Source organism: Necator americanus, chromosome I, assembly GCF_031761385.1.
Source record: "Necator americanus strain Aroian chromosome I, whole genome shotgun sequence".
Classification (NCBI taxonomy): Eukaryota; Metazoa; Nematoda; class Chromadorea; order Rhabditida; family Ancylostomatidae; genus Necator; species Necator americanus.
Window position 1 is genome coordinate 31,802,558 of NC_087371.1, and position 26,581 is coordinate 31,829,138.

At 41.0% G+C, this 26,581-nt stretch overlaps 3 protein-coding genes across 8 annotated transcripts in view; all 3 read left to right on the plus strand.

The window, feature by feature from the left end:
* Window positions 1-14,588, plus strand: part of RB195_007450 (uncharacterized protein) — a gene marked incomplete at both ends in the record, with an annotated part of 33,950 nt that extends 19,362 nt beyond the window's left edge. Inside the window, 23 exons of one of the 3 annotated variants that reach the window (XM_064181081.1) lie at window positions 937-1,016; window positions 1,079-1,170; window positions 1,389-1,510; window positions 2,003-2,128; window positions 2,199-2,306; window positions 3,741-3,923; window positions 3,979-4,058; window positions 5,006-5,140; window positions 5,204-5,396; window positions 5,480-5,603; window positions 6,198-6,377; window positions 6,439-6,511; window positions 6,590-6,725; window positions 6,849-6,955; window positions 8,250-8,399; window positions 8,481-8,678; window positions 8,746-8,835; window positions 9,528-9,646; window positions 9,786-9,823; window positions 10,394-10,696; window positions 10,784-10,853; window positions 13,370-13,438; window positions 14,527-14,588. In XM_064181081.1, the coding sequence (XP_064037897.1) occupies window positions 937-1,016; window positions 1,079-1,170; window positions 1,389-1,510; window positions 2,003-2,128; window positions 2,199-2,306; window positions 3,741-3,923; window positions 3,979-4,058; window positions 5,006-5,140; window positions 5,204-5,396; window positions 5,480-5,603; window positions 6,198-6,377; window positions 6,439-6,511; window positions 6,590-6,725; window positions 6,849-6,955; window positions 8,250-8,399; window positions 8,481-8,678; window positions 8,746-8,835; window positions 9,528-9,646; window positions 9,786-9,823; window positions 10,394-10,696; window positions 10,784-10,853; window positions 13,370-13,438; window positions 14,527-14,588 (2,838 nt within the window). Of the gene's footprint in view, window positions 1-936; window positions 1,017-1,078; window positions 1,171-1,388; window positions 1,511-2,002; window positions 2,129-2,198; window positions 2,307-3,740; window positions 3,924-3,978; window positions 4,059-5,005; window positions 5,141-5,203; window positions 5,397-5,479; window positions 5,604-6,197; window positions 6,378-6,438; window positions 6,512-6,589; window positions 6,726-6,848; window positions 6,956-8,249; window positions 8,400-8,480; window positions 8,679-8,745; window positions 8,836-9,521; window positions 9,647-9,682; window positions 9,824-10,393; window positions 10,697-10,783; window positions 10,854-13,369; window positions 13,439-14,526 lie in introns of all 3 variants that reach the window. The other 2 variants (XM_064181082.1, XM_064181083.1) reach the window with 2 other exon arrangements.
* Window positions 14,589-15,592: 1,004 nt separating this feature from the next.
* On the plus strand, window positions 15,593-18,441 carry RB195_007451 (uncharacterized protein; the record flags this gene model as incomplete). 2 transcript variants are annotated; one of them, XM_064181087.1, is made up of 6 exons in its annotated part: window positions 17,013-17,015; window positions 17,076-17,168; window positions 17,778-17,972; window positions 18,026-18,049; window positions 18,215-18,310; window positions 18,373-18,441. In XM_064181087.1, the coding sequence occupies 6 exons, from the start codon at window positions 17,013-17,015 to the stop codon at window positions 18,439-18,441; spliced, it is 480 nt and encodes a 159-aa protein (XP_064037901.1). The 2 variants fall into 2 exon arrangements, with proteins under 2 accessions (XP_064037900.1, XP_064037901.1); XM_064181086.1 differs by lacking the exons at window positions 17,013-17,015; window positions 18,215-18,310; window positions 18,373-18,441 and adding an exon at window positions 15,593-15,606 and having other exon boundaries at window positions 17,099-17,168; window positions 18,026-18,124.
* An 808-nt stretch (window positions 18,442-19,249) lies between these two features.
* On the plus strand, window positions 19,250-26,294 carry RB195_007452 (uncharacterized protein; the record flags this gene model as incomplete). Of its 3 annotated transcripts, XM_064181089.1 has the most annotated exons (13): window positions 19,250-19,310; window positions 19,369-19,419; window positions 21,617-21,685; window positions 21,752-21,870; window positions 21,935-22,012; window positions 24,483-24,554; window positions 24,610-24,751; window positions 25,378-25,456; window positions 25,513-25,609; window positions 25,713-25,769; window positions 25,855-25,926; window positions 25,989-26,064; window positions 26,119-26,294. In XM_064181089.1, the coding sequence occupies 13 exons, from the start codon at window positions 19,250-19,252 to the stop codon at window positions 26,292-26,294; spliced, it is 1,149 nt and encodes a 382-aa protein (XP_064037902.1). The 3 variants fall into 3 exon arrangements, with proteins under 3 accessions (XP_064037902.1, XP_064037903.1, XP_013300410.1); XM_013444956.2 differs by lacking the exons at window positions 19,250-19,310; window positions 19,369-19,419 and adding an exon at window positions 20,358-20,427; XM_064181088.1 differs by lacking the exons at window positions 21,617-21,685; window positions 21,752-21,870; window positions 21,935-22,012; ... (6 more) ...; window positions 25,989-26,064; window positions 26,119-26,294 and adding an exon at window positions 19,486-19,600 and having other exon boundaries at window positions 19,369-19,429.
* Between the last annotated feature and the right edge of the window lie 287 nt (window positions 26,295-26,581).

Consider the following 26,581-nt stretch of genomic DNA (forward strand, 5'->3'; position numbering starts at 1 on the left):
TTTTATGTTTTTGTTCTCTTATTTTGTTTCTTCACATACCTTCCTTTCCCAGCAAACAAAAAAGAACATTAACATGAAAATAAAACAATGCAGTAACCTAAGAACAATACAGGTGGTATATAGATCTTTATAAAAAAAAAGCAAATACAGCAAACATAACACAAATACGAAAAGGGAAACATAAAAGGCCAAAAAGTCAAAAAGAAAAGCAAAAAAAAAGAGAAGAAATAGAAAATTACAGTGAATACCGATCCTCGATCGACGTTACTTGGGAACATTTGGTAAGTTGCCAAGCAGACCGCTCACAGGCCGTCTGTGAGCGGTCAACCGCGTCCCACTAGCGCGACCGCTCGTGCAACTGTACTGTGCTTCATGTCGTTTTGACCCGACTATACGTCTCCACGTCTGATAAAAGTTCAGCCATCAAATGTTCCCTCGCAGTGTACTCAGAAATCTTTTAAGCCCTCTGCTACGTAAAAAGGAGATTTTCTCATAAATTGCTAGAATTTTTCCGAAGAGTAACAGAATCAACGAGAAACTCACCTGGCCACCGATAGAAATTATCAAATTATAGTCAGGTTAAAACGACGTGAAGCACGGTGCAACTGCGTACCCGGCTTCTCTAGAGGCGCTGCGGTGAAGCGTAGCGGTTAGGAGCATACTGGAACCCTTGTTGGCACCAACCATCGCTGCAGTTTGCGATGGTCCCACCTCGGTCCCAACTGCTGCCTCCACCGCGCCGTTTCGAGCGCGTACGCAAATGCACCGCAACTACACTCGTGATTCATGTCGTTTTGACCCGACCATATAGGGAAAATTTGGAGTAGAATTTGCCTAATTTTGTTAATGCAGAGCCATGTTTAGCCACTGTTTCATCCCGCTTTAAGTTTTTCTTTCGCAAACGAGAAACAGAAATCACTCTAACCAATCCTCTAGGTATTTCGAATCCCTCAAATTGGATACTCAGCCACCACACCGGATCTCTCCGACAAGGAACAATTTGGCTATTTCATGCGGTATTTCATATTTTTGACGTCTATTTTGCATTATTTAAATATCTAAATATTTCAATTTACAGCGTTGTACCATCCGATGTTTGGCAGGCACAAGCAATAAATCGTTTACTTCATCATTACAACTGGACCTATATCGCAGTGCTTTACTCAGCTGGTCTGTTTTTTTTTAAATAATTTTTTAAAATCTATTTCTTTTCTGCATCATCTCAACTATTTTCTATGTAAAGGAAAGATGATTCTGAAGTATAGCAGTTCTGAAAACGCGACTTTTTCTCCTGAGATACTGCTGTTTAACCGCAGCTCTTTGACGATATTCCCTTAGCTTCTCGGATATCTGCGAAATTCTCATTCATTTGTTCTTTTTTCATTAAGGCAACTACGGTGAAAAAGGATTCGAGGCATTGGAACGGCTTGTGAATCAGAAGAACTCTGTGGTGTGTGTGGCATACTCGGAGAAGATCAAAAGTTTGGCCAGTGAAGCAGAATATAAGAACGTAAGCAATTTGTGCTCTTTAAGCGTAACAATAAGAACTAATTGAATTGATTGGAAAAACGTAAGAATTACAAAGCTACAGATATCAATGGTGAGGATTTTATTGGAAGAATTCCATTGAATCATCCGTGTTTTACTGTGTATCTCGTTTTTATTTCTCACAAATATATAGTTTTTGTCAAAATCTCTGTTCCTCATCGACCACGGTCGTTCCGCGATTTATTGGTTGTGTTGCTTCTTCACGCTACCGATCGGCTTGTATGGTCACGTGAGGAGAGCGGAATAAGAGTTTGTCGGAAACTGTACTTAGTCGTAAAATTAAAAGCGTAGTTCTAAAGAAAACGATTCAAAGAATTGCAGAAAAATCACGGTATACCCTCGCTTTTGAAATATTTTCTTAAAGAGATCCTCTCAATTGAATTGAATTAAAAAGATCTTCTCTATTAGACTAAGTTAAATTAAATTAAGGTGATTAAATGTTAGCAATTTTTAGGTGCTGAAATCTCTCGCCAGCCAAAAATTACGACCACAAGTTGTGGTTTGCTTTTGCGAAGGACTTACTATTAGGAACTTCTTTCAAGCACAAAAAGAACTCATCAAAAAGAACAAGAGTTTTAAGGTAACGAATCATTCAAGGACATTCATCACATGAAGCTTATAAAGCTAAAACAAAACGAAATTATTCACAGCGTTTCCAATGGATTGGTTCGGATGGTTGGGCGGATCGAAATGATGTTGTGGAAGGATTGGAAAATGAGGCTGAAGGCAGTTTCAGCATTCGTATCCACGCTCCGAAGGTGATATTTTCTTCCTCTTATTTTTTTGCTCAACATCGCTCCCATTCAGTTATGAATACAAATTTTAAGTAGGAGCACTCCACGTAAATTTCTGTCAGAGAGTTAAAAATGTTTTTTTTTCGTCAAATGAAGCATATTTCACTACTTTTAAGAAACAAACGCGCCTATAAATAGTGTTCTTGCAATCATTTGCCTACAAGGGATGGCCGTGGACAGCGGTTAGAGGTTCCGATTCCTGCACGATCGACGGAGGTTCGAATCCGCACTAGCGCTCGCCAAGCCTTTCATCCCCCCGGGGTCGATAAATTGGTACCAGACTTGTCTGGGAGGATAAAAACACCGACTTGACCGTCGGCTAGCCACATCAAGTCATTGTATAGGCCAGTTACGTTCGTAAACCTCAAACGATTCTGAATTGAAGTGAAAGTGGTGGCGCTTCCCAAGCGGATTGATTAGCGCCACACACTTTATCCACTTTATCCACACTTTATCAGAGAAATTTATCATCCTCCTACTCAGCAACTAACTTAACGAATGAAAATGAAAAATTAAAGAAATAAATTGAAAATGAAAGAATGCAAACGTAAAATGACTTGGAAATGACATCATCATTCTCATGAAGATAAGTGTGCTACGTCAAATCACGTAAACTGCCAAGTACTGTTTAAGCAGCTGTCTGCATGCATGTATCCAGGCTTTGGAAAAAAAATCTGGCAAACATGGTGGAGGCAACTACAGTAGGACACGGAGACGTAAATTATGGTGTATGGACTTGTCACGGACATGAAACGTTTCACAATATGTCATTTATTTAACAACGAAACCCGCTTGGAATTATCAAGCGATGCTGTTGCACAACAATTCTGCTGATGCCAATTTCCTGCGTTGTCGCATCGTCCCACAGAATCTTTCTTGGCGTTTTCTAGTGCCAACGGACTAATTCGACGCAGTGGGACCCGTCTTACCCCAATTTACAGCTTTCTGGCACCGATGCAACTTTCTGACGATCTTTCTTTCAGATGTACCCATCTGTCTGCTTTGTGGAATTTCTTGACACAGGCATACACGGACAAAGCGCATTATTATATAGCATCATGAATAAATTATAAATATGTCTGTACAAATAAGTAATCCTGCATTGAATGGAATCGTACAGTCATCACAAAAAATTCTATCATTGCGCGGTGCTAGGATTGTCGCAAAAACCCACCGCTGACAGCCTCTCTACATCTCCGATCAATTTCCAGCACATACAACTAGAATCCGTAGTTATCCGTGGACGTCCGAGGTCAAAAGTACTATTTCAAAAGAAATATTTCCTAAGCACCTTCTTACGTAACACCTGCGCGAAAAAAAATGACATATGACTTGTATGAATGAAATAAAGTGAATAAATATAGCATGAATCCATGAATTTAAAGAGTATATATTTAGGTACCCGGTTTTCGAGCGTATTACTCACAGCTGAATCCGGAAAACAACACGGTGAACCCATGGTTTCGTGAATTTTGGCAACAAAAATTCGGTTGTCAATTTGCTGTATCGAAAGAGGACAAAAACAACGAGAATATCCGGATTTGCACCGGTAACGAAGACCTCGATAAGGAGTACAAGGAGGTGGGTGGCAGTTAGCGTTAGACCAGTGTTGTTATTCGAAAAACTAGACTTTAAGGATCCCAAATTGTCACAAGTGATTAACTCCATCCGGGTGGTTGCGTTCGGTTTGAAAGCTATGTATCAGGATCGATGTCGGTCAGTATTTAAAGATATTTAGAAATAAGATGTAGAGCATATTCAGAAATCCAGATTTTTTTCCAAATAAGAGGAACCTTCATGTGTACCTAGAGTTTGTTGCTTTGATGTGATAACATAACATCTCCAGTAGTTTCATTACTTGTTTTTTTTTGTTATTGTTGTTTTTTGTTTGTGTTTTGTTATTTCTAGCTGCGACTGGAAATGTGAAAATCATGTAAGATTGTTAAAGTCTTTTCTTGAAGGCATCACCCCACGAATGTGGAGTGGGTACGGGTTTCAGCCGGGTAAAGCCTATACGGGGTCGTAGATTGTGGGGAAAGGGTGATTCCGTTCATCTCTTCCTGTTTCGGTGTAAACGGATGATCTCAGAACGCTGTTTCTCACGACGACCTCGGTTGCAATGCGCAACCGTTGCGCCCCGCTCCCGCTTGCGATTCGTCCGAATTGGTTTTCAACGTATAGGCACTACCCGGCGGAAACCCCTACCACACCAGGTTTGTGGGGTGATACCTTTAATCCAGAAAAAATCAATTAGAATTTCACTCAGAGATGAGCGAGAGCTTCTCTTGCCTATTTTTGACTGTCTTTGAATCTTGGCATGTTGAAACGTAGTTTTTAATTGATTTTCTTGAGCTGTAGCCAAGATTGGTACTGATCTTCCTTTATTAAACAACAGCTAACGTTTCGGCGTTATCGCCTTCGTCAGAAGATAGTGGGTTAAGATTTGTGTTTTGTTTTTGCTATTGGGTTTCCCGTACCACCTAGTAGTCTTCCATATCAAATACCGCAAGTAAATGTGCACATTCAAGAAAGCCAACCAGTTGTCTATCGGTCTTTCCCTTGTGAAATTAATGTGCGGACACTGCTGGTTGACAAGATTGAAGCACGTGTCTAATTCTGCTTGTGTTGAGCAGGCTTCTCTTTCCCTGACAGTTCTTTTTTAGTGACAACTCAACGTTATGCACCGAAATGTTGTCGAGAAATGGTACCCTTCTTTACCAGTACTTACTGAATGTTACCTACGAAGATCAATTCAAACAATCGATATACTTTGACAGCAACGGAGATCCACCAGCATGGTAACTTAGTAGAACGTTCAACATACATACTTCTATGACCTAATGAAATTGTTTATTGTTTAGGTACGATATTTTGAACTATGTAGGGAAACGTTCACCAGAAGAACCATACGCAGAAGTGGGCAGCTTTCAATCAAACAACATCAATGGTGTAGAGGAGTTAAACATGACGGACTCGCATAATATTATTTTTTTCGACCGTTCTAATATACTACCGGAAAGTGTATGTAGTAAACCATGTGGCGTCGGACAACGGGTTTGTTTAGCGGTTGTTTAGCTGTTTATTCAGCGTTGACTATGGATGTGATTATATTGAAATTATCTGGGGTTTTTTTTCAGCAACGCGAAACGATTGCATGTTGTTGGATTTGTGAGAATTGTATGGACCATCAGATAGTGAATTACACCACAAATCAGTGCCAGAATTGTACGATAGGATTTTGGCCGGATGAATTGAGAAGATGTGCGTCCTCTGCTTCTTACTATTATTTACAAATTTTAATTTTTGTTTACTGTGCTAAGTTTGTTGTCAATAATCACATATAATTCTTACCATTGGCGGCGCTTGCGGCGATGGTGGGAATCGCTCTGAGTATAAGTATATATGTAGTAAGATCAAAACAACAAAAAGCACGGTGTAGTTGCGTAAGCGGTTGCAAAAGAAGCAATGCGGTGAAGATAGAGATTGGAGTCCAGGTGGGGGACCATCGTGGATTAGGATTTTCTGCCCGGTTTGGGTAAAATTGTGTATATTGTGCGCTTTTCCTTCAGAAAACCCTCAAACCCCTCATTCACAGCGATCTGGAAGGACTGCCAGCCAGCTTAGGCTTATTAGGCCTAAGCTTTTCTGCCCCGTTTGGAAAATACTAAAAAAATAGAAAACACGAAAAATATTGTGAGCAAGGGTCTCAGTTAGATTTTAACCGCTACGCTCCGCAGCCCGCAAATCATGCGATGCGGCGATCCGTGCGGAACAATAAAGATGGGAAGAAGAATAAAGAGACAAATCCATAGCGCTTAACGGGTAAATATTGGCACCAAACTACAAAATTTTCAGCTTGCCTTCCACTTCCACACGAAACGCTCTCATGGTACTCGTTTGGTTCGATACTGGCGCTTATTCTCGCTACTGTAGGAATGATTACCACCACGTTGACTACAATCATATTTATGAAACATAATAGTACGCCGGTGGTAAAAAGTACAACTAGGGAGCTTAGCTATATTATACTCTCAGGTTGGTTTCACAGAAACAACTGAAGAACTTATTTAATCGAATTAATTAGCAGTTTTTTAAGGAATTATGGCGTGTTATGCTGTAACGTTTTCGATTTTGGCCAAGCCATCCTCAATTTCCTGTTTTTTGACCAGGTAAGTTCACAGAGAAACGAAGATTCTCTTCATTCAGTATCTTACGTATGAGGCTTTTCTTCTCACTTTTTCTTTCAGGATAATACCGCCCATTGCCTTTTCCATTGTGTATTCTGCTCTACTCACGAAAACTAATCGTATTGCCAGGATTTTAGCCGGCAGTAAAAAACGTATACTTACTAAGAAGCCACGTTTTCTTAGCACTTTTTCTCAGGTACGCCCTCCGTTTATTAATTGTACAGTTTCGATGACCATTTGCATTCTGTGCGAATAGTTCTACCTTTACTGTCTTTTCCGTTTTTTTTCTTTCTGCTACCATCCGTTTTTTTTTTTGCAGGTGGTTATCACATGGATCCTCGTTGGGATCCAGTCTGTTATCGTTGCGGTTGGTGTGTTACAGGAATGGCCATCCGCCGGATTTTCATCTCATTACCTGCCACATCGGTACGATTTTTTTCTTTGAATTATTGTTTTTTGTGTAGCTCGTAACTGTAGAACATATCAGTGTGGAGAATTCCTTCCCATCAAGGTACTCCAAGTGAACGGAGACAAAATTTTCCTGTACATATGAGTAGAGTCACCGGTGCATATGTGTTTGTCCAGGCTGCCGCGATACTTCCACAACAACTTCAGATTCTTCTCAGTATCACACGTTCCCTGCGCTCTGTCCTTATCCTCCCCGCTCTATCTTACGAGTATCGCGGTCGCTGGAACAAAAATAATTAGCGAAGCTAACCACAGGATCTGGAATCTAGACTAGTATCATTTATATCTATTTAATTAAAAGCATCACCTCAGAAATCTGGGATGGTGCGGGTTTCAAATGGGTAATGCCTATACGGGGTCGTAGATTGTGCGGAAGAAGGTGATTCCGTCCATTTCTTCCTAATTGCCGTAAAAGACGGCCTGGAAGATGCGACGAGTGCACACGACTGGCGCGCTCCAATCGAACTCGTTGTAGAAAATAGCGCCTCAGAACGCTCGAAGCCGCATCTTCCGGGCCGTTTTTTTAGGAACAAATGGACGGAATCACCCTCCTCCGCACAATCTACGACCCCGTATAGGCATAATCCACCTGAAACCCGCACCACCCCAGATTCCTGGGGTAATGCCCTTAAACCAGCATCTCTGAGTAATGAGATTAGTAACACATAGTTAAATCTGACGTAGTTATGTTGCTTACTCCACTCTGCGAGGAATGTGCTTAACATTTCATTTCGACGTACTGTGTAGTAGCCGGCTATAAGATAATTCTAAAATTTTCCTGGACATTCCAAGAATATCAGGAGGGAGATATGCTGTCGCGAGTTTCTGTTCCTATTAGAACCACGAGTGTAGGGGAATTAGTAAGGGCTGATCGCACGAACGATTGATAGTTCGAAATCGCCCTCATGCCAACCAAACCTTTCATTCTCTCGGGGATCGATAAATTAATACAAGACATGTATAGGAAGATAAAAACTGACTTAACACATCGGTTAACTCCTGCAGTTCATTGTATAGACATATATGTGTTCGTAAAAACCTTAATGAATTCCCAGTTGTAATCTCAGACCGTTCGCCTATCCCAAGTGGATTAAAACTCCACAGACGTTATCTTTTTTATTGTTTTCTTCTATTAGAAACATACATTAGCATTCATAAGCAAGATCCAGGCTGAGGGTATCGCTCACCTTTCAGCAATTATTCTCTAACATACAGTTTTTATGTTTCTACATTACTTATTCTTAAATTTTAGTCTCGTACTCGTTTGTTCTACATCATCCGGCTCATTTCTTACTCCTTTCATGTGGAATCTCTTTTTGATCTCCTTATGTACGCTATATGCGGTAAAAACTCGAAATCTACCTGAAAATTTCAACGAGGCCAAATTTATAGGATTTACAATGTAAGTTCATTCTATTCTACTACTTTTTTTTCTATTCCAGCTAATCTCTCCGGATCTACTACGGATTCACTCTTCTTTTAGGTACTGTACTCTGGTTGTGTGGATTGCATTTATAGTACTACATATGGGTACGGTGAATAAAGCGTTAACGATGAGTTTCTCGTTCTCGCTATCCGCCTCTATACCTCTTATATTGCTGTTTTTCCCTAAACTCTACATCATTATACTGCATCCTGAAAAGAATGTTCGTGCTTCATATACTACTACGAAGTTGATACGGTAGATCATTTTAAATTTTGAAGCTGAATAAACACTCTACTTTCTCAAAAAAATCCTCCTATTCCAGATGTCATTTTGGCAATTCCCAGGGAACCTACGATAGTAAACATTTGTCCAATAAAACCACCAGGACATCGATGCAGTCAGGTTCAGTAAGGTTGGTTACTGTGATGTGAGGTATTCGGCGAGTAGCTTCGAATATTCGAATATTTTATTTTCGATACTCTGAAAGATGCCGCAACAAATGAATAGCATTCGATTTCTTGCTCCATTTGGAAGCATTCGGACTAGAAAATTCGAATCGCGTCGACTGTTCAATCTCGAACTAATTCGAATGAACAGGCGTTCTTGACTATTCGATTCGATTACTCGAATATGAGAACAGTTAAACTTTTCGAATGTTTGTTTGAGAGCTAGAAACAAAGATCTAGATTTTTGGTCGAAATTTTTTCGGAGGTAACATGAGCCGAAAACAGAGGAGCCGCGACGAAAGAAACGTAGCATCCAAAAATTTATTGATGAAATTGTCATTGCACTTTAGTTGCACGAAATAAAAATAAAATAAAATAAAGAATAAAACAGAAATTGAAATAAATTAAAGTAGATAAATAAAAAGAAACTTAAAATAAAAAGGTGGGAACAAAAATAAGTCGAGCTCAAGTTACAGCTGTTCAGTTTACAAAGTTGTCAAAAAAAGTATTTGACCTTCCTGGAGAAAATGTACCATTGGTGTTGCTTGGAACCACCATTACTTACCTTACCTGTTTTGGGATACTCTTGCTTTCTTTTCTCATTTTCTTAACTGGATCCATCCAGACGATGAGAAAAATAGATCTGCGACAGTTCCAGGAGCTCCACAAAGTCGTCAAGCCTTGCCGGCGCCGGTGTGACCAGAACCGCATCTGTGCATGTTCCAGTAACCACTGGTAAGGGAGTAATTCAAGTGGACAACTCAACACAAACCGACAGTATGTTTTCATTAAATTATTCGATACGCAATCCAGAAGTATCGACTTCTCGAAAACCCGTTCTTTCCATTTATCGGCGGTAAATTCGTGCGATCCTTTTCGATTGTGGGTAAAAAGAAACCAATACCGTTGGATGAAGATGTTGCACAATTGGTGGAGGCGTGTCGAAGGTATCAGGTAGGCGTAGTTCCGGAAATCTTGAGACATATGTGTTTCGGATGCGTAGTGTTGGTGAACTACCATGCGACAAGTTCATTCTCAAATTAAAGGCAGCATACCACAAATCTGGGGTGGTACGGACCCCAGGTGAAGTATCCGTATACAGAGTCGTAGATTATGGAGACTGGGGTGGTACCGCTCATCTCTCCCTGAATCGCCGCAAGCAGCCGGCACCTGAACGCTGTTTTGTACGATGCCTTCCATTGCAGCGCGCCACCCTTGCACGCGTAGCGTCCCTTACTGCCTATCGGAGCAGTCCGAATTGATTTTCGACGAATCGCAGGGCGGAGGCGGCGCAAGGGGTGGAGCGTTGCAATAGATTGCGTCGTACAAAACAGCATTCAGGGGCCGGCTGTTTGCAATGATGCAAGGAGAGATGAGCGGAACCACCCCCGTGTCCATAATCCACGACCCCGTATACGGATATTCCACCTGAAATCCGCACCACCTCATATTCGTGGTATGCTGCCTTTAACCTTTCTCTGTCTCGTTCAGGAAAGTCTGGAGAAGTGCAGGTGTTTGTTTTAGGATGAGAAACTGTGCGCAACAGCGGCAAATCTGCTACTAGAAGAGCAAGAAGATGAAGTTGGTGCGCTGCTGGCGGATTCCATTGAGAACTCGGTACGAACAGTGTTATCAACGGTAGCCGGTGGTCCACGTCCAACGGTTACCAAAGCTTCAACACCGCAGCGAATGTCGCTTACACCAACTTTTATCGAATCGGTAACTAAATCGTCGGCACCGGCGTCACATGCGCCAGTCCCGAAACCACCACGATCACGTCCAAGACAAAAGAAACCTCCCACCATAGAAGAGGATGGTTTCGAAGAAGTAAGTCTCGTTTCAAATACTTTGAAATATTTCCCGCCCGAAAATTTTTCTCTCTACGCTTCTTTTAGAAATAGTTCCTGTTTTTAGTTCTTCATAACATTTTGCACCGTATTGTTCCCTTCCTTGTTCAAAGGCAGTGTTGGAGAAAATTTTCAGTGTTGGCTTTTCTTCTTCAACAAAGTTTAGAAGTTTAGAAGGAGTTAGCAGAGTTAGCTCCTTCTAAACTCAGAGAATTTAGAGACCTCAGAAAAAAAACCGATCAGCTTTGTTTATCTGACAAAATAGTTGTTTATACCCATAGTACTGACAAAATGAATCCGTGTGAAGTAAATTGTATTACTCATAAAAAGTGTAAGAAGCCATTTTGTCGAGTAGTTCCACCACTGATCGTCTACTTTACAAAATTTCATTTCGTCAGTCTTGTGCGTCTCTTTCTGGGAAAGTTCAGACTTCTGATGCTCCTGAAGTTTTGAAGTTTCCGATTCCTAAATTTTCTCCTGTGTTCCGTAATTGTTCTTGAAATTACTGTGGACTAGAGTAAAAGCCGGACATTGTGAACTTTCTCGAACAGTGTTTTTAGATTTAGTTTATACTTACATATTTTAAAATGAATACTTTACTACATTGCAGTGTCGAATTCTTCGTGACCAGTATCCTCAAAGGGAGTATCATTGTGTTTTTTTGATACGTTTGAATGACTTTACTGCAGATTTCTGCCTCTCTTGCGTGTTGCTTCACTTTTTCCCAATACTTTTCGTCAATATTTGACAAAAAAAAAACAAATAACAATAGTAGCACGCCTCAGATGCAGTTGTACAGTGCTCGGATATGCTCAAAGAAAAAACATATTTTCACAACACATACTTATTTCGTCTAGTTTTCAGTAGACACCACGAATAGGTCCTAACTAACTGAATAACGGGTAACTCAAGGCTGATGTTTGTGAGGACACAAACTCTCGAGTCCACAAAGACTATCGTTAGGTTGAACAAAACAATTACAAAAAAGAAACAAACAAAACAAAACAAAGGTTAAACAGGTTAAACATTGCACCCCGCCTGGGATTCGTCCGAATGGGTTTTCGACGAATCGCAGGAGGGGCGGGGCGCAAGGGTGGCGCGCTACAATAGAGGGCGTCGTAAGAAACAGCATTCCAGAGTCGTCCAGAGAGAGATGAACGGAATCATTCTCTTAATCACAATCTACGACCCTATATAGGCATTACCCTGCTGAAACGGGTTTTCGAGTACCCCCAGATTCATGGGGTGATGCCTTTAACCTTCGCCCATGACGGCGAAGTTATTTATGGTGCTCGTTGTTGCAGTAACTTTGCTCCTAAGAAAATAAGGAAAATATAAAACTGGCTAGGCAGCAAATGTAGAGAAATGGAAGTTGTGAAGGGTGTGGCACAGGCGGTTAGAGGTCCGATGTGGCAACACCGTGGATGGTTCGAAACCGCCCCAGTGCAAACCAAGCCTTTCATCCCTCCGGAGTCGATAAGTTGCTACCAGACTTGTCTGGGTGGATAAAAACACTGACCTGATTATCGGCTGCCACCCGCAAGTCATTGTATAGGCCAACACGCGTTACAAAACCTCAACGATTACGAATTCCAGTAGAACGCGTTGGCGCATTCCGAGTGGATTGATACGCCAGTGACTTTATCCTTTTTAAATTAATCACTAGTGCATTTCTAAACCTCTTCGCTAATACTACGTTAGCGGCAGGATCGTGAGATGGGCGGAGCGTAAGTTGAATGCAGCGCAATCCATTGCTAACCTCTTAACTGCTGCGCAGCGCAATGAACGTTCGCCGTTGCTAGTCACTTTTCCTAAGGAAAAGTTGTCGTGGCAATAACCGGGCTTCAAGTCGTTCTCATCTATGTGTGTTGGGTTTTGGTTTTAGATTATAAAACCACCGTACTGTACATTACTGTAGAATAAATTCGCTTTACATTCAGTAACTGATGATAGTGATCGACAGTGTGTGTAAGGATCTTGCTGTTTATGTTTGTCTGCACTATCATCTATGGGAAAAGGAGTTGAAAAGTTCGACTTTCAATGAACCTCGGCATAGTTGAATGTCGTATCGATTTTGAAAAGCTGTACACGAGATTATTAAATAAATTGGAATTAAACGTATCGGAAAAGGACCAAGGACAAGATAGTGGGTATCAAGCATAGCAACCAAAACAAAAACAAAAAAACAAAAAAGCTGCAATTCTCGATAGATAGAACAGAAATATGATTAGTTTGATGCAGATCCGAGCACCTGGTTGTAAAGTAATTTCCGCGTGTTTTCGCTAATCTGTTCCTAACGCTTCCCTTTGTTTGCTTCTTTTTTTCTTCCTCTGCTCTGTTCGCCACAATTGAGACGACAAATCCACTACAAAACTCCTCCACAGCTCATAGTATGATATGATCTTTTAGTTAAGCTACACATAAATGGATTTGTCCCTCAGAAGTTGGTCCCCTGTCCACAAAGCAAGCATCAGTTCTAAAGCGTGTGTGTTTGCTGTGTGTTCATGTGCATCATTTATCCTTTCAGCTGCTTTTTTTTTGCCATCCGTCCGTGCTTTCCCGTTCGCGTAAAGAGCGACTGAAGGAGGTGTGACCTCCTTCAGTCGCTCATTGCGTTGAACTCCTCATGTTTTCTAAGTTATCACTGTTCTAGTTACTGAGAAGTCGTGGCGTTCAACCACTCCAATTCAGCCAAGCTACACCACTTTGATGTTATGTGCAGGTGTGTTTTAAGAGTTGAAATTTGAATTTAAAATTTTTGGTCTATCTCGAAGTGACCATCACTTTTAAGATCTGTTACTAGATCGTTACTGAAATTTCCGTAATGTTACTGGGATGAAAACTACGTTCGAGTCAAAACAACGTGAGAGCTGGTTGCAGTTGCGCAAGAGGTTATGCTGATCTGGAGCCAGGACCTTACCCTTGCTGCGAGCATTCGCTCTGAGCGCATCTTTTACGCAAATGTCTTCGTTGCATGTTTTCACGTATAGTGGAGTCAAAACGAAATGTAGCACGTACGCAATTGTGTATGCGGCTTCTCTCGAGGTGGAGCGTAGCGGTTAGGAGCGCGTACGTAAATCGTTTTGACCCGACTATACCTGCTTCAGCAAAAACCTTTTTTTTTCAACTTCTCCATCCAGAGTTCTACAATAAAATCATAAAATAACAAAGAGCGACTGGCCGATCCCTTGCGTGCCCGTATCTTAATGTGTTGCTGTGTTGCAGCGCCAAAGGTTCCGCAACGAAGATATCTGCGAAAAGAATCTTCTAGTCCACACTTTCGACTACAAAGGATAAAGATAATAGGCTGTATATGACAGTAATGACTCCTTCCTCTAACCGTCCTAATATTTGGTTGTTTTCTTGACGCAGACTTTGTGCAATGGTATCTCGCTATTATCGGAGCTATCTGTATTTAGGATAAAGAATACAAGTACTAGGGCGAGTATATTTCTACACTTTTAAAGTTTAAAGCATTTTCCCGCGAGTAATAGATTTCTACTGGATAGTAATATATCCAACTCTGACACTTTTCCCCATGTGCGACTTTCGATAAACCTCGGCATGTTAGTGCTTCAATAATTGTTTTCTTTAGTAGAGCCGTACACGAGGTTGTTATAGTCCTTTATTCGTGGCTAACGTTTCGGCAATATCGCCTTCTGACACTTTTTTCCACTTTTCCATCCATAGCACATTTATTCAATTGGAAAAAGAACATTGGATAGGGAGTTTTTGACCAGATCGGCTAATCACACTGTTCGTCTCAATCCCACCTCAAGCTACGGTAGCAACTTTAAAAATAGCTTTCAGCTTGTACACCAGGAAGATTTGTCAGTTCTATTCGAGGATCGCAAGCTGTTGCTGCTGTTTGAAATGAGAATGACGACATAGCAAATGCACGGAAGAATTCTCATGGATGAGATTACCACTGACGTACAGGTCCCATAAAGAAGCGGACTAATGAACGAAAAACTGCTCCCGTTCGACAAAGAATTCTCTAAATGCTTCTTGAACCTATTTTAAGGCATCACCCCACGAATCTGAGGTGGTGCAGATTTCAGGTGGAGTATTCGTATACGGGATGGGAGAATGGAGAGAGGGGGTTGATTCCGTCCATTTCTTCGTAATTACCGTAAAAAACGGCCCAGAAGATGCGGCACAAGGCTGGCGCGCTCCAGTCGAACTCCCTGTAGAAAACAGTGCGCCAAAACGCCTGAAGCCGTATCTTCCGGGCCGTTTTTACGGCAATTAGGAAAAAGTGGACGGAATCACCCCCTCTCCATAGTCTCCCATCCCGTATAGAATACTCCACCTGAAATCTGCACCACCTCAGTTTCGTGGGGTGATGCCTTTAACGTTTCCCTACTGTCACTTCGTCCGGGATATTTTTTTCTTGTAAAAAATGGAAGCACAAATTCTTTAATGAGCTCTAATTTTTGCAGAGTCTTATATTCTTCATTAAAATGGATGCTCAACATTTCCTCTTTGTTATTTTATGATTTTATTGTAGAATAAGCATGTTGATTCACTTGTTTTTTTGTATTGTTTGTTTTACCTTTGCCCAGTATCCCGTTCCCTGTGCTTTGAATACTCGGTGCCATTTCATACATTCCTAGTCATTTACAGTATTTTTTTTTCGTACGAAGTGACGACGTAATAATTCCAAAAGTTTTCTCAAGATTGTGATATAAAGAGTCGAATAAATACCATTCTTCCAGTGTTATGACTTTATTAGGAACTGTTTGTGATCGGCTTACCGTCTAGTTTTTCCAATTTTCTCGATTGTTTTATTTTTTTAATGTGCATACCTCAAGGCTTATTGCATGTCAGTGATTTCAATTGATGCGAATTTGAAGCAATAGAAATCCTTGAAGATATGCACATGCGTAGGTGAGTGAATGAGTTAATCATTAGTATACGGTAAGGTCAAAACGATATGAAGCACAGTGCATTTGCGTACGCGGCTTTTCTCGAGGCGGTGCTGTGGAGCGTAGCGATTAGGAACCCTCGCTAGCACCACACATCGACGGACACTGCAGTTTCCGATGGTCCCACCTTGGTCCCAACTGCTGCCACTATCGCGCCGTTTTGAGCGCGTACGCAAATGCACCGTGCTTGATGTCGTTTTGACCCGACTATGATATCATACCTTTCTCTCCTTTCTTGTTTTTTATTGTCACAGTACTAATACAGTAGGTGCTACAGTCACCACATGCTGTAACGGACTGAAACGTTACGTCCTCGGCGGAGACGGGCTTCTCTTCTCCACGATCCATAATGGTAATCGTAAAGATACTAACTGCTACTGTATATCGATCGAAATCACATCAAATGTTACCTAATGGAAATGAAGTGCCAGAGCAAATACTTGAACCGAAGCTACAAAATGAACGAAGTTTTGTGACAGTACCGTAATTTCAGAGCATAATTGCTCCTAATGTAGAATTTGAAGCATTTATGGGAAGTGAAAACCCACAAACTATTGTTTTTGCACGGCAGTTATAGAATTCTGAACGTGCAACTAACGCCTGACTTCAGACTTCTCATGGTTCTCGCCTTGCTTGCCTACACTGATCATTGAAAATTAAAAGTAGAGGGATCTTCTGCAAATTTTTGCTGCAGAATTGAATTTTCTTTTCTTAACAACAATTTTTTCTTCATTTTTTGAAGAGATGTAAGCAATGATAAAAAATTTAATAGCTTTCATCCTAATGGGGTCGGTACTTCACTTGGTGAAATTAAACTTAATTTTACACCTATATTCCTTTTGAACAGCTACAACTTGGAAACAATATTCGAAGTATCAGATTTTCTCGTTCTTTTCCCCAATAATTAATATAGGATGATGTGCGAACATGAAATGGCGGGAACTTCATCATCGCTGAAGAGCCCATCACACTAACTTCAGTACTTTCCTGCGTCGACACACAATCTAACGTTGTGGCATTCGCGCCACCATATATTTTTATATTCTGACGCTGGCGCACCACCTCAGCATCAAAGACAATCAATAAGATGTGATTATCTCAACTTAAACCCCAGAAAAAAAAGTAAAAACGAAAGTTTGTTGTAGAGGAATAGAGTTTAGAAATGCGACAACCGTTGGACCAGAGCCGTGAGCGACTGGGTTCCCCGCGATATTAAGCGCACTACAGGAAGACCGCCTACTCTATGCTCAGATTTCTTCATGAAGTCCTTCAAAGAAAATTATGATGCTCCTTCTATCCCATGCGAAAGGAGGAACTACTGGGCGACACTACTGGCGGACCAGAGCCTTGAGCGACTGATGTTAAGTGATGGTTGGACTTCTTCACAAAGTCCTTCGAAGAAAAATTCGATACTCTTCGTTTTCCACGCAGAATGAGCAACAACTGGGCTCCAGCACGCGATCGGGACAAATGGAAGAATTACTGGTGCCCGCTCGACCAGTTCGAAGACCAATTGGAGTCAAGGTGATTATTTGTTCTGAATTGTGAGATGCAAATCACCAATTCATCTCTAAAAATACAAGGAATGCTTTGAAAAAATGTCTGACTGTTCGTTGTCATACTGTAATTTTTTACTTTTCTCTTTCTAGGCATTTCTTTTTGCATATCTACCTAAGTGAAACTGACATCCTACCCATGAGGAGGCGCAACTAATTCCTCGTAGGCATTCATGTTGAATTAAGGCGTAGCTCGCAGATGCAGAGGTCTCTGTTCGCGACTAATACACCCAACCTGTCGTATTGGTTCTATGCAGAAAATAGATAGTATTGAAGGGATGAAAACGTAAAATGTAGAAAGAAGTTTAAATAATGTATACAAAGTAATGAGGAGATAAAGTCGTTCTGCATACAGTTGTTGCAGTCGAAAGGTAAACATTAAACTCGTTGAAAGACATTGTTACAAACACACGCTTTTGCGCTACGAGTTTATATGAAACAGAAAGGGCGTGAAACGTGTGAAATTATGGAATGTCTGAGAATATATGTATATTAATGTTTTTCTCCAGCATCTCTTCATGGTACACGACATTGTTAGTTGTTCTTTCTGCGTCAACTTGTCTTCTTTCTATTTCAGCAATGGTTGGCTTCGAAAGAGTGTGGAACTTGCTCAAAACTTATAAGGCGAGGGCATGGTAGCAAGAGCAGTAAGGAGAATCTTCTTACCTTTATCTGTCAGCATGCTGAAGGGAATGGGACTTACTCGCGGGAACTAAAGCAGCGGTATAAGAACAGCAAACGTGTTCAGAAACATTCCCATTACTTCGCCAAGGTAATCCTTTCCAGATGTAGAGATAGCGCCAAAATTTCGAACTTCTTCTTTAGGTCCTCTTCCGCGGTGACGACGTGGTTCAGGCCGTTGCCTGTTTTGGGCACTTGGGACAGACACACCATCACTTCCGCTTCTTTCTCTTTTTCGAATGAAGATGAGGCAACAATCAAGGAATGATAGAAACTGGAGTTCCATCGCAAACGGTATAATTATCGCAATGCATTCGTAGTATCAATTTCAAGCCATTGGAAACAGTTCGGACAGTGGCAAAGCCGCGATCGACCAAATGGATAATCGGAGAAAATCCACAAAAACAGCCCCGTATTTGCTACATCACGGTGAGAGATGTCGCGTAAGACAATCACGAGTCAAATCATCCTTGTTATCTGATATTTTATAGCAATATTGTCACCCGACATGGATTAGTAGATATCAGGATCTGCGAGGACGATCGCGCATCATTAAGTAGCTAGTGTCCCATCTGCAAAAATGGTTACTGGCGGCTGGAAGAAGTCTCGTGGCAGGAGGAAGTGTAGTGTCTGATGTATTTCTTCTGTAGATCTAATTGTTTTTATTGTGTGTTATTAATGTTTAATATAATTCTAGGCTCTTGCTTTGACTTTCTGTTTGTTGTTAAATATAATAATTTGTATAGACATCTATTGCATATATATATATATATTGCACCCAGTGAAAATGTCAATCGCTTTTCCTCACATTGTTATAGTGTAACATATACTGTAGAGTCATTTGGCAACTTGCCAGCGTAATTAATTTGTTATAATCCACCTTTGATTGTCACTCGCACATCGAGTTTCTTGTTATGTTGATACTGATCATTATTTGTGTTTGTTTCGTGAACACTCACGCTATTTAGTCACAGCATATATTGATGCTAGTTATTATTAATGGTTCTTACGTATTAACGTTCCCAAATGCTTATAACATTGGTTAACATCGCCTGTGAATAGTTAATGGATAATGTGTGTGTGTGGCAGTTGTGGTATGTGGCAGTTACGCGCTCTAACACTACTGTCGCTTGGTCCAACCAGGTGTGCCTCGTCGCCACCGCGACATATCGTCGGAGGATGGTGCAGATACCGCTGTTCAACTCTTCAGAGACAACAGCGCCCCGGAACGCTCGAAGCTGCATCTTCCGGGACATTTTTTTACGGCAACTAGGAAGAAGTGGACGGAATCACCTTCTTTCGCACCATCGACGACCCCGTATGGGCATAAACCATCTGAAAGCGCTACCATCCCAGATTCATGGGGTGATGTCTTTGAGGAGCACGCCAGTAGCCTCTTCTCCCAAAATTGGTGGTACTAGGAGTGGAGGTAAACGACGACAGTTCCATCAATATTTTCGAACATGGCTGAAGGTTTTTCTTTTCAGAGAAGCATTCAGCTGGCGGAACAAATACTAGAGGAAACGTCATGAGAAAATGTTGGACGAGGTACCGTGTTCAAGCCTAGCTCTTTGATTTTTTGATATGTTTCCTTTACGACATAGGAACGACCGTTGTCGTGATGAAGCTACGACGAAGTTCGTCCTAGCTGCTCTCTTCGAGCAGCTTCCGCGATTTTTTAGAGCAACACTGACTGTGTGTCCTTGTGGATGCAACTAGAGCAGTTTTCCTTAAATTCTAGAAGGTGCCCTAATTGAGGTTTATCTTAGAGGTGCTTTGTTGCGAATGAACCGGCAGTACGTAGTAGTAGGCAGATGGGAGTTTTAGTGGTGGTCTTCCTCAAAGCCCACTCAAGACTCCTGACTGCTGCAGGGATTTCTGCACCGCGACGCGATTCGTAGAAGGCGATTGTACAAAACTACTGCTTAACTAACTACTCCATTCTGATAGAACTGTAGGATCGCATCGCCGAAGAGGGAGTGCAGAGAGACAAAAATCTCTCAGAGCATAAAATGAGGAAAATAGTAGTTCAAAAGGTTGGAAAGTGATCTCTTTTACAATACCATTCAGTAGTAGAAATAAAATTTTCTTTTTTTTTTCTTAACCTGACTATTGAGTAGCTTTCTATGAGACAGGTGCTGCGTGGAACAACTTTCAGTATAACAGTGTGCAATTTTTCAAGACAAGTGATCAATTCCTTAAACGGATGAGTTGTCAACTGTCAACAAACGTTCGATGACAAATGATAGCGCGTCATATCTCAACCAGGCCTATTAGATTCACGGCAACAATCGCAGCTTGTTTGTTGAAACTCGCTCTTGCGCCATCTCCAGCGCCTTGTTCGTTCGCATCTTCATCGTCGTGGGCGGAGCTGCGAAAGGAATGACCGTAAGAGGTCCCGCCCATTTGTTGTTAGGATGTGGGCCCAGTTTAAATTTGTCGCGACTTATCGCGTGTATCCGGTCCATTTACGCAAATGAGAATTTATATACTTCTAGCTGTCATTCAATTAGTTACAACCATACCAGTACCAAATGGACAGCTCGGTAAGCGTTCAACATACGAGTTCTGGTCGCTCAGCTTCGACTCCAGAATTATTCGGAGTTCGAAGTCTTTCCCTAGCGCCACATTTTATCATCTTAGGCTTTTCTCCTTGTAGAAATCACCATTTTCTTGTTTATTTTTGTAAGTCCGAATTATAAAGGGACAAATTTGGAAGCTGATTACCAGTTCTCTCTTATTCATTACAAGATGGCGTCTTTTTTTTTCTTTCTTTTGCAGACTGATTATTTAACTCACTGCTTTCACAAATAATTTTTCTCTTCTCTAAAATGGATTTCAGAAAACATAGGAAAATTAACAACTGGGTTGGGGAAAAACCGCAGAATTTTTCATCAAGATCATGCTCCTTGTAGCCAAAGTACATTCACCACATCCACGACTAGATATTTTCCAGAACGCTGCAGATTTTTTCGGAATATGCAGTTATTAGAGTAACGCTGTGGAAAAAAAAAACTAAGGGAAAAAATATAAAAGTCTCTGGTGTATCAATCGGATTGCACAAAAGCGCTTTATTGCAATTCGCGATCGTTTTTTTTTTGGAACGGGTGTCTTCACAATGAATTGCGGGGCTAACTGATGTATCAAGTCAGTATTTTTATCTTCTCAGACACGTCTGGTAACAATTAATCGAACCGGAGCGATGAAAGGTTTAGTTGGGGTTAGGGCGGTTTCGAACCATCGACCTTGCGACCACAGTAGACCTCTTACCAACTGCGCTGCGCTTATTAAAAGAAAAATTAGCTAAAATTTTCAGTACAATCTCAATGTCATTATCTTTTGCACTAATGGATTTATTGTAATAAATTTCATGTTCAGATACTCAAGACATATTCTTTATATAATATATTATTATATCTTTATTATTATTATATTCTTCGTTTTTTGGATCAGATTTTGATAAAATTGATAAAATGTTGCGAGAATTTTAATGATTCCCTCTCCTTTTGTGCTGCAATGTTTTTTTCAACCTATTTTTTTTTCTAACAGTTACATTTTTCTTTGCAAAAATAAATAAAACTTTTGAAAGGAATTAGAAACAATTTGGCAGAATAATTAATGAAATAGTGACTAGATATAATTAAAGCAATAAAAGATAACCTATTAAAGAAATATTTCAGCGATCAATAAGTCCTCAGTTCAATATCAACGTTTGCTAAAATTCTGCTGTTTTAGGTAAAGCCGAAGTGGAATGCGGTGATAAAACTATCGAAGTCGTCTTTTTAACAGAAAGTGTTTTTGAAGGTGAATTTAGCAATCGTGGAAAAAATCTTATTCTCACCTAATCTGAATCATTTCATTGAATTTCAGGCAGAATATTCGTGATAGGACATGCTAATGATACGAAATGTTTTTCACGTAACGTAGGACGACGGACCACTTCTATTCTCATAAATAAAGACGAATGTGGTGTTGTTACTACACGATCGGTAATCCATTGATTCTTTGATCTCTTATGATCAATAGTTGATCACTAAGAATCAACATTTTTAGACAAATCCTCCAGGACTTTTCTCAAATGTGAAAATTATGATCTCTTTCCACAATGACTTCATTACAAAAGTGGATCGGGTAAGAATTTATAGATCTGCTAATTGCATAAACCTAAAGGCATTACCCCACGAATCTGACGTGATATGGATTTCCGATGGTCAAAGACTTCACGGGATCGTAGATTGCAGAAACGGATGGAATCCCGCTCATTTCTTTCTAATCGCCGTAAAAAAAAACCGCCCGGAAGATGCGGCTTCGAGCTCTCCGGGGCGCTATTTTCTACATCGAGTTCGACTGGAGCGCGCCAGCCGTGTTCACGCGTCGCATCTTCCGGGCCGTTTTTTTTAAGGCAATTACAAAGAAATGGACGGAATCACCCTCTTTGCCACAATCTACGACCCCGTATAGGCATAACCCATAACTTGAAACCCGTACCACCTCAGATTCGTGGGGTGATGCCTTTAAACACCTGCAAACTCATTTTTTTTTGCAAAGCCTCCAAATATTGATTAGGAGGATGCGTGTTCTTATGGAATCTGTATTAGATTGTTGGTATTAACGATCGGCTTGGTGATCCTCTATGGAAAAAGGCTAATCGAATCTCTGATTAGTTCTGTTAGCTTAGCCGGACTGTGAACACTACTAACTCCTCCGCTGATTCGCTAACAAACCCTAACTAGTTCTCTGATTTGTCGATATATGGACAAGATGAGACAATAGGACGTTAGTTACTAGAACAGGAATTTTATCAGCGGTGACTGAAACTTGCAAGCATACGCTTATGTTTATGACACGATGCTGGTGAAATTTTCGGGTTTTTTGCGGGATTGTACACGCACAACTGCACAACACCAACAATATTTCCTTATCGGCTTTTAGCTCATTCCCTGAAGAAGGCTATATACTAACGGGCTTACTCTGTCATGTGTGTTTGCGTGTGTGAATGTATGTAACGAAATTCCAGAAAACAGTAAGACGAGTCTAACGGTGTTGATTTGATGTGCCGGCCCCAGAAAGCGATAAAACGGGATGGGACGGGTCCAACGGCGTTAGATATAGTCGGGTGAAGACGACATGAAGCACGGTGTAGTTGCGCAAGCGACTGCGCTCGAAGCGGCGCGGTGGAGAGAGCGGTTGGGATCGGGATGGGACCATCGCGAACTGCAGCAATGGACTGTGGTAGCAATTGGTCCGACACCATAAGGCGCTGAGAGGGATTCCACAGCATGGAGTTGGTGCGACCACGCCAGAAATCAAAATCAGCGGAAATTATTGTGCACCAGCACCTCTCGATAATTCTTTTATTTCTTTTTTTTTTCTCTTCTTCTTTGTTTTTCTTTCGTTCTGATGTAAGGTAAATGAGACATCATGAGCTGTTTTATAACCGTGGAAAGTGCATGAACTTAAGGAACAGCGAAACAGGCCTCGTCTGAAAAAAAAAATCTTTTTTTTCTAATTCTTTGGCAGAAATTTGCAGGTAATGCACCTGTAAAACTATTTTAACCTTGTATTCATAATTGAAGAAAAACGAAGTAAGCACCAGAAGTTTGAAGTCGGGCCAGAAAGAAATTAGCCAGAAATGATTAGAAAATGGTAATGATGATGAGAATGATTGAAATGATTAACACAAATAAAAAGCGAAAATATTGAGATTATTTAGATAATTTCTAAAAAAAAACATCCATTTTATTGGTAGCTGAGGCACATGTATGTGCGATTTATCGACTTAATGGAGTTTCTCTTCCATATGTTATGCTTCATTATCACATTTCAAAATTTTGTTGCTTGTTCTAAAAAAATCCCAAAAGACCAAATAGCAGTGGTAGGTGCTGCTAATCAATGAATAATAATCGATGTTCTGATAAATCCGCGTGTGTTTCCATTAAATCCACGCTCATGAACACTTCTTCGGTTGTTTTCACTCATTTATCCTATGAAGTGTATCGCAATCTTTCGCCGTATCCTTATCGCGCCCAAGGTAAGAGATTTTACCTCCATAACAGTACTGTACATTCGTTCCTTCACATTTTCGTTGAAACATTATATTCGCATTTTGCCTTGGAGAAACAGAACAATATATATAAGTACTTCCAGTAAGGGAAATTGTCGGAAAGACAACAACACAATCGTATATTTTGATTAAAGGCGTCACCCCACGAATCTGAGGTGGTACGGATTTCAGGTGGAGTATTCGTATACGGGATCTAAGATTATGGAGATGAGGGTGATTCCGTCCATTTCTTCATAAATACCGTAAAAAACGGCCCGAACGATACGGCTTCGAGCGATCCGTCGCGCTATTTTCTACGAGTTCGATTGGGGCGCACCAGCCATGTGCACGCGCCGCATCCATTTTTTACGCCAAGAAATGGACGAAATCACGCTTCACTCCATACGAATACTCCACCTGAAAATCGTACCACCTCAGATTCGTGGGGTGATGGCTTTAACTGATGAGACGGTTGCAGTCCATCTAACAAAGTAAGCCCTCGAAAAAGGTGAAACTCCCATCAAGACCGCGCTATAACACGATTTTTCACTCATACAGGGGTACGAAATCAGCTGCTTCTACATGCAAGCGGATAAAACGGTCACGTATCCGATTACGGTAGCCACACAGGTACGAGAGGCGTACGTTACTAGTACTGAAACAGAAAAAGTCTCGATATGTCTAGGAAATTGCTGGACTCACCGAAATCGCTGAAATGCCACGTTGCCGTTATGAGGTTATCGATCCGGAGACGAAAGATACTGCTGATGTGGTTACGGTAGGAAGTAAGCTGCTGCATAGATGGACATGTGAAAGTACAGCACCAGGTAAGATCTGGGGAACATGTGTGTAACTGGGCTTATTTGATACTTTTTATGAGCAAAGACTCCTTAAAAAGACAGTATACCAGGATGTTGACAATGTTAGTGTTTCTTCACGAAAAGAAAAGGAAACGGCATGGGAAACGGTCTCCACGATGGAATTTTCCCAGGCAGCTAACTAGAATGCGAGCACAGGGAGATTCACCGCATCTGCCAGCAAGCAGGAGAGAGAACATCAAGAATCCATTGATTGTCGGATTGTTCGTAGATGCGACGCATACGTCTGCACACCTACACTTGACCCGTTGTTAGGCGCCTTGTGGGAAAATTTGATCGACATGGTTTCCCATGCCGTTTTACGGGACAATCAAGAGAGGTTGCAGGTGGTTACGCGGCCATACACGTGATCTTCATCCTAACCACTATTTTTTTTTTTAAATGAAAATTTCCTAACACCGTCAATATCGTGTTATGCTCTTTTTAGGGCGAAAACACTGCAAAAATAATGCAATAATTCCGCTAAGTTGCTGCGGTTTTACCGCAGTTTAGCATCAGTTATATCTCACGTTCTTGAACTAAATGAACCTTGAACAGGATTTATTGGTTTTCCCTCCGGGATCTATCAATTATAGACCTGTGGTGCATGACAGTTCATTCGTGCCATGTTGAAGACGGGACCGGAACAACGTTTTCGATTTTGGATGAGAAAGGGTAAGAGATGGGCGGGCAGATAGACGTCAACAGATAGTCAGTATCGATCGTTCTAGATGCTCCATTGATCGATATCTTCTGGATAACCTCGAGTATGGACCTGGACCATTGCAAGCGCAGAAAGAAGCGCATGCTTTCAAATTCGCCGATAAGGTAAGCGGTTGGAATCCTGGATTGGTCCCCATAATTTCTGCCTCATTTTCGCATAATCACAAGATTTGTTTAGTCCATATTATCGATCCATCTCGAATTTCAGGTTGTTGTGAATTTCCAATGTAGTGTACGAATCGATATCAGAGACGGAGAATGCCCGGTGAACAATTTACTCAGCGTCTCTTCCGGTGTCCTAAGAACCGTTACAGGACGTGCATTCATTTCCTTTAATTCGAAAATTTCAGATCCCCACCTGTGAGGATCCGATCAACTTTGAAAGACGACTTCGTCCACGATCAGCTGGATATATTCGCGAAGTAATCGATAATCACCTTAATCATTTGTTTCGTTCATCAAAAATATTCCATCCCAGTTTCAGACTCCATTGCTCACAAACGGATCAGTTGAAGTGGACGTGAACGCACAACAAATCGATGTGTTAGATCCACAAATTGGTAACTTACCTAATACTTCTAGTAATTAATTCCTACCTATTCTCCCTCGTTCAGACTTCGGCTTGGACGCCGACGAAGCACACGTCGCCGCCGTGCTTCGACGTTTACGAGGACGTGATTGCGTACAAAAACAGCAATTGATTGTACCGGCAGCGGCAACCATCTCACTGATTATCGCACTGCTTGGAGTCATATTTGTACTTTTACGAAGACCGTATCCACAAAAGTAGCGATCTAATTATTTGTAATCACCTTTAATCACGTGCGACGTTGTGTTTACAGATGTTTTACATCTGTAGGATCACAGTTCCCCGTGTTCATCCAAGATTATGCCTTTATTTTCGAGTAACTTCCAGGTTATCTTTCACAGCTTACCGATCTGCAAGCTACTCGTATCTTATAATTTATGTATTTAAAAAGTTTTTCAGAAGAATCTCAGGGTGTATGTTAAGGATCTTAAACAATAATTCTTTTTGTTCTTTTCTTTTCATTTCTTCACTGTAATACATAGGGAAAT